The sequence below is a fragment of the Mixophyes fleayi genome, chromosome 4, assembly GCF_038048845.1.
Source record: "Mixophyes fleayi isolate aMixFle1 chromosome 4, aMixFle1.hap1, whole genome shotgun sequence".
Taxonomy (NCBI): domain Eukaryota; kingdom Metazoa; phylum Chordata; class Amphibia; order Anura; family Limnodynastidae; genus Mixophyes; species Mixophyes fleayi.
In genome coordinates, this window is record NC_134405.1 from 193,055,321 (window position 1) to 193,065,049 (window position 9,729).

At 39.7% G+C, this 9,729-nt stretch overlaps 2 protein-coding genes across 2 annotated transcripts; one reads left to right on the forward strand and one right to left on the reverse strand.

Annotated features, from left to right (window-relative positions):
- Positions 1-1,064: 1,064 nt before the first annotated feature.
- DNAJB9 (DnaJ heat shock protein family (Hsp40) member B9) lies at positions 1,065-5,542 on the reverse strand. Its single transcript, XM_075209037.1, has 3 exons — positions 5,441-5,542; positions 3,459-3,686; positions 1,065-2,255 (listed from the first exon to the last, which is right to left on the reverse strand). The coding sequence occupies exons 2-3, from the start codon at positions 3,673-3,675 to the stop codon at positions 1,813-1,815; spliced, it is 660 nt and encodes a 219-aa protein (XP_075065138.1). The 5' UTR covers positions 3,676-3,686; positions 5,441-5,542; the 3' UTR covers positions 1,065-1,812.
- Positions 5,543-5,856: 314 nt separating this feature from the next.
- Positions 5,857-9,332, forward strand: THAP5 (THAP domain containing 5). Its single transcript, XM_075209036.1, has 2 exons — positions 5,857-6,199; positions 8,638-9,332. Exons 1-2 carry the CDS (start codon positions 6,043-6,045, stop codon positions 9,315-9,317), a joined length of 837 nt encoding a protein of 278 aa, XP_075065137.1. The 5' UTR covers positions 5,857-6,042; the 3' UTR covers positions 9,318-9,332.
- The last annotated feature ends 397 nt before the right edge of the window (positions 9,333-9,729 follow it).

The window sequence follows — 9,729 nt, forward strand, 5'->3', positions numbered from 1 at the left end:
GCAGTGTTTTTACTGCAAGGTACTATAGGAACTCTCTGCATACTATGGGGTACAGTGTGGGAATCAAGGACTGCACATTTCATTTTTGACTCCAAGGAAGTCCGACTCACAAGCTGGCTCCGCCCCATAGCTAGTGTTGATGAATCAACCATGCCCCAATGTTGCATGACTTGCTCACAACAGTGTCCACACCCCCTTCATTGGTACGCCTAAGCGTCTATGAAGTGGACCCAAGAAAATTGCTGTAGTGGGGCACGAAATTCCTCTGTGCCATGTCCACATAATTTTGTCCACCCCTTGTTAAAATCGAGAAAGCTACAGGGGAGCTAGGTATGACATCCAAACAAGGGAAGGTTATTTTATTATTCCTTAGATCCTAATGAACCTTTCATTAAGCTACCCAAATAGTTGAGCACAGATGGCTAGGTATAGCCATACATGATCCAGGATTAGAATGATCAGCACAATTCAGAACTTTTTTCCCTTTGTTGCTGCAAACAGTAATTACAGAGGCATTCTTAACATGTTTCCTCCATAACAAACATGCAATTATCCTGCTGTTCACCCAATGCCACTGTTATAAAGCCATAAACAATCAGTATTGAGTTTATCACAGTATTGTCACTTGCTTACCACGGCATGAGCTGCAAACAGCAATGACCAGGGATGTGATTTTAGGTTATCAAAGCTGTAGTTTAGTAAGGTCACTAGCTAGTTTAAAAGGTCTACGCAAACCCACGCAGGGTGTTATAAGGCAAAGAATTCAAATAGGAATAGAGCTTCAAAAACACAGTCAAAACTAAGCCATAACCATACTGTCTGGAAATATCAAAATACAGTGTATAGTTTCTATTTATACATATCCATGCTCCTACTGGAAAATGGGTAGAAATAAAGACGGATCTTGTGGAATGGCTACACAAAACCTCCAATTCCATTTACTGTACCTGTATAAACTGTGCTGATCCAATTAGTGGTGTACAGACAACCACTTGTAATACCAGCATCTTCAGTCTGTACTCATGTTACTTGATTGCCAAAGTAAATTAAACACACCGAAACAGTTGAAGTTACTATATCATTTATTTTCACTCAACACATGAGGTAAGACAGGTGGCATTTCCTATTATCCATAGGATTAATAGTCATATGGAGTATGCCAGGAAAAGTGCAGTAATATTAATACACAAAAATAAAACATCACTTTGCACACAAAAATATTGCACAATGCAAGTGTTCCACAGCTGCCACTGGCTAGGCCAATAATGTATTGCTTGTATAACCATGGAAGCCAATGTAACCCATTTAATGTTGCAGGGAACTGTAGTATGTTGTGGGGAAGCATATTTTCTAAAAAGACCACAGGGGGTTACTGTAAAAGGAGAACATAAGCAGGAAGACAGGTGGTTACATTTACATTGCACCTGCAAAAAAGATTCACAGTTGCAATTGACTGGTATTTTCTACACGTTATCTGAATTACACTGTATTATGGGAACGGCATTTAGACAAAGTAAGAAAGAGTATCAGCAATCAGAAAGCTTCATATGGTCATTTGTGGCTGCTTGTTTAGGCCCTTCCATCCATTTTAACTAGGGCATATAACAAGTTATAATCCAAAACACTCAAATAGTGCAAGTCAAACAGTGTTAAGAGCCATCAAATTACCAATTTAGACAGGAGCAAACCAAAACAGAAAATATGCAGTTTGTTCAGCTTCAAATAGGAAAAGTGCATTAAAGAATATTACGGGTACAGTTCACAGGCTCTCAGCTTTGCAAAAGTTGCGCTTTATGTGCAAAAAAGCGGTGTTCATTGGCCTGAACAATCTGTATAGGTAGTAACCATATTTCCTCTTCGCTGAGTGACAGTTCTACAGTGCTTGCTGGATCCATGGAATGTATTTTCTGTTTTTATATTCTGTCTCTGTGCGTTATCAAAACTACCAAATGTAAACATTTTTTCCATGTCTTCAAACATGTCATTAAATAAGTTTCCGCCAAATGCAAAGTCATCAAAGTGACGTCTGTGCCTACTGGAAGGATCTTGGTGGCCCCTAAAATGGTGGTTTTCAAAGTGTCTTTTTGACCGAGTGTTTTGGTTCTCTCCAAAAAAGTCAAATTCTTTGAACAAATCAAAGTTGAAATAATGGTCGAAGTTTTTCTCGCTGCTTCCTCTTCCAGCATTTGTAAAAGCATCATGGCCAAATTGATCATACTCTTTCCGTTTATTTTCATCTGAAAGGGTCTCATATGCTGAAATATATAGATAAGAAAAGTTAGCTACAAAACAAAACAACAAATCTTTATTTTTTATAAAGACTATAGTACTATAAAGGCTAGTTAGACACCATCTAACAGTACCTGTAGACAGATACATATATGATCTCCGCTTAAGCTAGTTACACACTACAGGGTTTTTGTCCAATAATCTGCTCAACCAGCTGACATACGGCGGCTCATTCGAAAGTCAGGTCAGTGTGTGTAGTGACACGATGGTCGAAAGTCTGCCCAAATGGACGATTGTCGCCTTATTTGGTTGGTCGTACTGTTCAATATTTTTGTTCCAATCTCCTTTCCGTTGTGTAGCGTGTATAAACTGCCGACCGATCCACGACAATCCTCCGATACTTCCTCAACCTGGGGGCGTGTGTATGTAAAATTGTGATGTCTGTACCAGTCCCACGTCAGACATCATTTTGTATAGATGTGCATTGCACCTGTCTGGCTGCAGACCATTACACTTGTATAAAGCACATGTGTTAACATCCTTTGCATCTATGTTAGGAATCTATTCATATTTACCCTTTGTAAACTTTTATCTTTATAAACCATTCAACTTATAAAGTCATATTAACTTATTGTATTTTATAGGAATGAATGAAGAGACAGTGTTGCCTTCTCTTTTTATGCGGCTTTGGGTGTTAACTATAATGAAAACTCTGCCCCTTTATGCTAATGTCTTTGGTATATCATGACATGCCCCGCAAATGCTTCAGTGTGTATGAAATTAAAATTATTGCTCACGACAATATGGCTGTAAAAAGTCGCTAACGGGGCGGCCGCTCTTCCCTTTATCGTCTAAAACAAGGCTAGTGTGTATGTAGTCCATGGACCAAGCGATCGGATGTAAAATTGATAGGCATAAAAAGTTGGTGGAAAATTCTGTAGTGTGTACCCAGCTTTACATACAAATCTCCAACACAATACCAATTTGGTTAGTCTTTGGATTGCAAAGGAAAGCACAGCCAACAGTGTATACAACCTATGCACACAGTGCTGTGAACTGAACAAGTTAATTATGTCCAGAGAAGACAAATTAGTAACATTAAATCCAGTAAAATATAATTTTATATTTAATTAGAAGATTAACCAGATATTTTATGGGTCATACCAAGACAAACTGCGAAACAAAAATCAGTTAACAAAATATAACTACATTATCATTAATAGTCTTACCTTCGGCAATTTCTTGAAACTTTGCTTCAGCATCAGGACTTTTATTTTTATCGGGGTGATATTTCATTGCAAGTTTGTGAAAAGCTTTTTTGATCTGTCGCTCAGAGGCATTTTTTGGAACCCCCAAAATGTCATAATAAGTCTTTTTTGCCAATATAATCTCAGTTATCAATAATATACAAACTGCAAATGTGAGCACAGATTGAGCTGAAGCCATCACTGAGGTTTCTGCAAGACAAATAACTTGTTACCAATTGCAAGATGGGTTGCATCATCAAATTGCAGTAAGTCCCCAGGCAGTACTAAGTCTAGTATCATCAGGTTTGGAGAGGACTTCCAGAAATTTGCACAATTGTTACAGCTATGTATACATACCAGGTTATTTATCTACCACACTTACAAAAGGGACAGTGAACTGCAATAGAAAACAGAGCATTACAGCTTGTGGGTGAAGCTGTCCCAAGTTCAACATGTTGGACTGGCGGCTTGATGTCACATTCTATGATTAGAATGCTGCTTCTATACCAAGACTGCTTAAAATAAGCACTAGAAACACATAGGCCAATATAATGTGTTATTAATACAATCTAACCCCATACATACTCTTGTGTCCACCAAAAGAATCTAAACTGGGAAGAGGTGCTACCACAGCAATTCATAACTGTAAATAGTTCAGAAAGGAAAGTAAAAGAAAAATGTTTATGCCCATGTTTGGTGCACACTTTTCATTTGCAAACAATAACATTTATTTTAATTCTATTAAAATGGCAGCAACCCCATAAAGAAAATTAAAAAAATACAGATTAGAATTGTAAGAAAAATATGCAAATTAAACTAGTCCACTGTGATTACTATAGTTTCTGTTGAATACATTTGGATTGTAATGCACACTGAATTCACAACTTGTAGATTTCTTAATTTTCTACTGAATACAAAAGCCACATATGTGCACATTTTCTGATGAAAACAGTAACCTCTTATAAGAGTAAATTTTCTGAATTTTAAGTAGAACATACCTTAAGACACTAAATAGATTTGTACTATATAGATACAAAGTAATAATGGACCTGGAAATAAATAAAAAAACTAGCTGATCTGTATCTTTATTATTCAGCTGTGTAAGGGATTTGATCCCTTAATACTTAAATAATTCCATAATCTGTGAATTCTTTGTGCATTACAAGTAAAGTGTATTCAACAGAAACAGAAGACAATTTTAATCCACATACTACTTTCTTACACTTCTGATCTATACATCTACTACTTCACTTTTTATGGAGTTACTGCAATTTTATCATCATTTAAAAGGGGGGAAAAAATGCACCAAACAGGTAACTACATTTTCCCCCCTTTCCCCTTTAAATCCTTCATAAAAGAATGCAAGCAAGTGACCTACAGAGCAATATGATGGAGGCACCAAAAAGTGAATCTGTAGAAAGCAAACAGTAGATAAACTGTGCTAGAGTGCAGGTAGCAATCAATTAAAACATTAAAGGACATTGCCACACAAAAACTAATCTAAATCAATAAGCAATCGCAACTGAGGATTGCCAGTACTTTGAAACAAGCAACAATATAGTGTAACCACAACAGCTGACACCACTGACAAGGAATCACACTGCAAGGGATGAGGTCAAGAGTTGCCAAGCAGCAATGATAACAGGAAAGTAAGTTGGCACCTCCATAACAATTGGGGTTTGTAGTATTTTAATTTGGTTCCTTCCTCTGTATATTTCACTCTTTGCGAATAACAGCAAGTCAAGTTATAGGAGGTGGAATCATTCTAACACACCACTGTTATATTCTATAAATTAATACTAACATGTAGAGCAGGAGCAGATAAAACCATACGCAGTCCTTGGAGCACTATAATAAACCATACTGCGATAGACAGATATATGATCTACAGATATCTGTACATATCATAGCCGTCAGCCACTCTCACCCTAACCCAGCACACTGCGAGCTAACAGAACACTTACCTGCCTCCCTCCCGCTGAACAACACCCGCCCGCAGCTAGGACTTTTTCTGAGCTGACAAAACGGCCCCGCCCCCTCCGCCAGCCGCTCAGTTACACGACACGCTTTGCCATTGGTCACCCCCGCGCACATGATTTTAGGCGCACGTGGAAGGCTGTTGTTACATGGATAAGGAATCGGCGTCACTTCCGCTGGGTGGGGCAAGTGTAAGAGTGCGAGCTGAGGCCGCGTCACTCTTTTAGGGAGAAATGGGCTTGTTAGAATGACTAGCGATATGGGCGGAGCAGCCGTTGTCACTGGTGTGCCATGTTTAAGTAGCCAGTATGTAAAGGACACGCAATGTTACACTTCTCGGTGATGTCATATTCTAGGATGCAGTTTCTCCTTGTAATAAAATAGTCTTTCACTACTTTATTTCCATGGAAGATGCTAGCCAGCATTCACAGTATGAACAAATGTAGGCTAGTGACTACAACACATACACATAGTAGTGTTTTAGTGGTGTCTTCCTCCATCCATGCATAATAAGAGAGCTCAGTGCTCTGAGCCTGAGGGCACTGCCAGATAACAGGTTATTGTTGGTGACAGCAGATCAGGTGTCCGGATGCGGAAGAACAGACTCTCCATAGTTATTTTACTACCTGCCCCACTCGTGTATAGCGCGCTGCTAGCTGCTCAGTGTCCAAGGCCCGGAGAGTACGTATATGTCACACGCCGCCTCCTCTGTCGCATCTCAGTGGCTCTGTACACTACTGATCGAGGTCAGACGTAGTTTTGCCGCATACATCTAAATCACGTTTTAGAGAACTGACCACAGATAGTAATAGTGGCCACTCGAGGCTGTGAAATGGGCTTTTCCAGCTGCTGTGGAAGTTCATGTTTCAGTATGTATGTTGCTTCTTTAAAGATGATAAATTCCAGACAAGGAATCTATCATGTAAAGGAATTTGGTCGCAAATAACAAGTGGAAATTGGCATTCCCTGCCCCGAAGAGGAAATATAATGTATGAAAACGTACAGATTAGGACGAATTATAGTTAATTTCCGAAACAAGTGCACTCGAGATCATTTAGTAGAGCAAGTCCTGTTTTCCTCCTGGTCTGTGGAAATCATGGGAAAAATATTCCCCTATTGATGAACCTTTATTTAAAAAAAAAAATGTTCCAATTAATACGATAATTTGCAATGTATTATTACCTTTTCTCATTAATTCTAATATATTAGGGCTTAGAGAAACTCCTACTCTAAATAAACCATGCTCATCCTTCAGTAAATAGGAGACACCCACCATATTCCCTCAGAAATATTAATTTTAACATTTCAAGACAGGGGTGTTGTCTCTTAATGAACAAACACATTTCAAAAAAACATTTTTATTGAAGCCCAAGGTGCTGTGCTTCAAATTTCTCAGTGCAGTGCAAAAATGTCTGTCTGGGTGCTTGGGCCTTTGGACCCTTCCATAAAGGCAAATGGCCTTGTTACTCCGATCCCCTGGAGCCATAAGGCCATGGGTCTTCAGGCTAATCTCTCGCCGCAAGATCTGGGTGGGACTTTTTCTCCTCAAGGCCGACAAGCTTCCCTAGGGGAACGAGGAGGGAACTTAAGAAAACTTGGGGAGAGGGATGGCCACAAGGGTATATGTCCTACAGGTCTAAGCTATTTAGGTCAAACTTGTTAATACACTTTTCAATAGAGGAGACTATATAACAGCAATACCCATGAATATGTAGGTCAATGCCATTATTATACACCTTTGAGCGCCAGGGTTTTGCAGTAGGCCCAATTACTCAGTTTCCAGGGAAAAGAGCAGAGGGCCAAGGACAGAACCAGGTGAGACTCCTACAGAAAGAATGCATGAAGGGGAGGAGGAACCACAGGTAGAAACAGATAAGGAATGGTTGGCGACTTTGGAGGTGAACCACGAAAGGACGGTCTCAGAAATCCCAATGGTGTGAAGAATGTGAAGTAGGAAAAGGCAATCCACGGTATCAATGGCCACAGAGCGGTCCAGGAGGATAAGAAGGGAGAAGTGGCCCCTAGATTTGGCCAAGGGAAGATCATTAGTGACTTTGGTCAAGGCAGTTTCTGTGGAGTGGAGGGGTCGAAAGCTAGATTAGAGAGGACCAAGGAGGGAGTTGTTAGATAGGTGCTGCCGAGACCGTTGTAGGTAAACCGCTCAACTAGTATGGAGGCAAAAGGGAGAAGAGAAATGGGGCAGTAGTTAGAGAGTGAGGTGGGGTCAAGAATGGGCTTTTTAAGTATGGGCGAGAGAAAAGTTTCTCTGCCTTTTGGCTAAGATCAGGTGTTGATGCTTATGTACGCAGTTGGGCTTAAAGACGGCCCCTGTAGGCGATAGGCTGTCACCCGGTCTTCTGACCAAGAGGTAGGCTGCTTGAAGCCCGAGGTGACCTCCATCAGGGGGTGTTCCAGCTGTTGATAAATAGATTTAGGGTTCCTCAAGTCAACATCATGGCAGAAAGGCAAACGTTTCCAGGTCCTTCTCACAGCACAAGTCTCCAGAGTCAGAGGGAATAATTGGTCCTTCACAAAGGCACTGCGGGAGGTTTGTGTGGATCACATTGTGGGTCCATGTCTCTACCTCAGTATTAGGAAACCACTTCAAGGGCCACATATGTGGCCCACCAACCTTAAAAAGGCACACACATTACCCATGATTTTACTCCCCCTCCCTGATTTGCTTTGTGACCTCCCTGTGTGAAGTTCAGAGGAAGTTGTGCCGCAAAAAACGGATTCAACTGTTCGGTCTTATTCTCTATGTTATGACCTATTTATTTTTTAGTATAATGATCCCTTAAGTTGGGCACTACACATTGAAGTTATGTCATCCATGGTTTTGGCACTCTATGCTTAAAAGTCATCCTTAGTGCATGCATGTCAGGGCTTGGGAAGGAAGGCTTTGTCCTTCCAACACATTGCCTGTCGTACCCATCGTGTCTCCTAGTTAATACATTTTCTAAGTGTATTCATGCATCCTTGGTGAGCATGGCTGTACTGCATACTTCTGTGCTGACTGCAGGAGAACCTGTATTACATTCCTTAAGCTATTACTTTTCTGGTTTGGCTAATTAGTCTGCTGAATACACCAAAAGTTGAAATTTGCAAATATGACTATGGAGACTGAGTTGATTGTTGTTTTGTGATTATTTTCATTATTATATTCTTATGTTTGTGTTTTCAGATTGCAAAGAGTTATTTTGTGGACAGACAAAGCCAGACTGTGAAATGCCAACCTGCCAAACTATGACATTTGAGCTGCCTAATGCCTCCCAGGAAAATATATTTATTAACACATCATCAGACTCCAAGATGTCTTTTGAAATTCCATTAGCAGAGCAGGGTGACATTGTCACAGCAAATCTGCATAGATTTCATGTAGATAATTTCAGCAACAAACCAAAAGCCTCTGACAAATCAGTTGTGTTTTCTGCAATTAAGCAAACAATAGAACAAATGGATTTGCCCGAAGAACCTGTTATAACGATTATTGTGCCAGATGGCATTTCAGAAAAACAGCCTATTCTGACAAGTCAGGTCATCTTGCATCATCAGTTCACTGAAGAAGAAAATCTTGATACAGAAAACCTATTTTGCAAAGAATCGGAAAAAACTGATGAGATCTTAGAAACTGAGCATTCATACTGCAGACATGAGCTTGACAGGAATCATCTGTGGGAAACCATTGCTAAACTCCAGTCTAAAATAGCACTTCTTGAAGTGCAGGAAAATGTAACTCTCTTCCGCCTGCGATCACTGGAGGCTGTTATTAGAAAATTAAATCAGGAAAATTTGCTATCAGATGAAAAGTTGGAAATTATTGATAGTTGTCAAAATAACTTTGATTTTGCTATGGTGCAATAAATATTGAATATTTTATTTTGTACATCTTTATTGATAAGGTTTTCAAAAGGCTGGTATTGGGTTCTTTGCTAATTAGATAATTATGATTATGATAATTAGACCTCTTCTCCACTCTTCTATACACAGCAGCCAATAATTTTGCCATGGGACTGATATTTTGTGAGGGAGACATTAGAATTCCCTGGGGTGGTTTTTCACTTGCAATACTGAGTAGATTGAAAGTGGAAAAGAGTAATTATGAAGCGCTGGACTATGACAAACTATGTGTCAAACTGTCTGTATTCCAGTTATAAGACTAACCCATTGCATTATGTACATTGGAGGAATTGGCCATCTTAAAGCCTCATACTCATTAGCATCAAGTGACTAGCATTTATTAGGGGTTTTAACGCTAGTACAATGCATGTAAATT

Bases quoted from the DNA above. Each gene is read 5' to 3' on its own strand.
- DNAJB9 (XM_075209037.1), bottom strand. From the start codon at position 3,675: ATGGCTTCAGCTCAATCTGTGCTCACATTTGCAGTTTGTATATTATTG. The intron at 2,256-3,458 runs GTAAGACTATTA...TATATATTTCAG, and splicing joins GTTTCAAGAAATTGCCGAAG to CATATGAGACCCTTTCAGAT.
- THAP5 (XM_075209036.1), top strand. From the start codon at position 6,043: ATGCGGAAGAACAGACTCTCCATAGTTATTTTACTACCTGCCCCACTC. The intron at 6,200-8,637 runs GTCAGACGTAGT...TTGTGTTTTCAG, and splicing joins TCTGTACACTACTGATCGAG to ATTGCAAAGAGTTATTTTGT.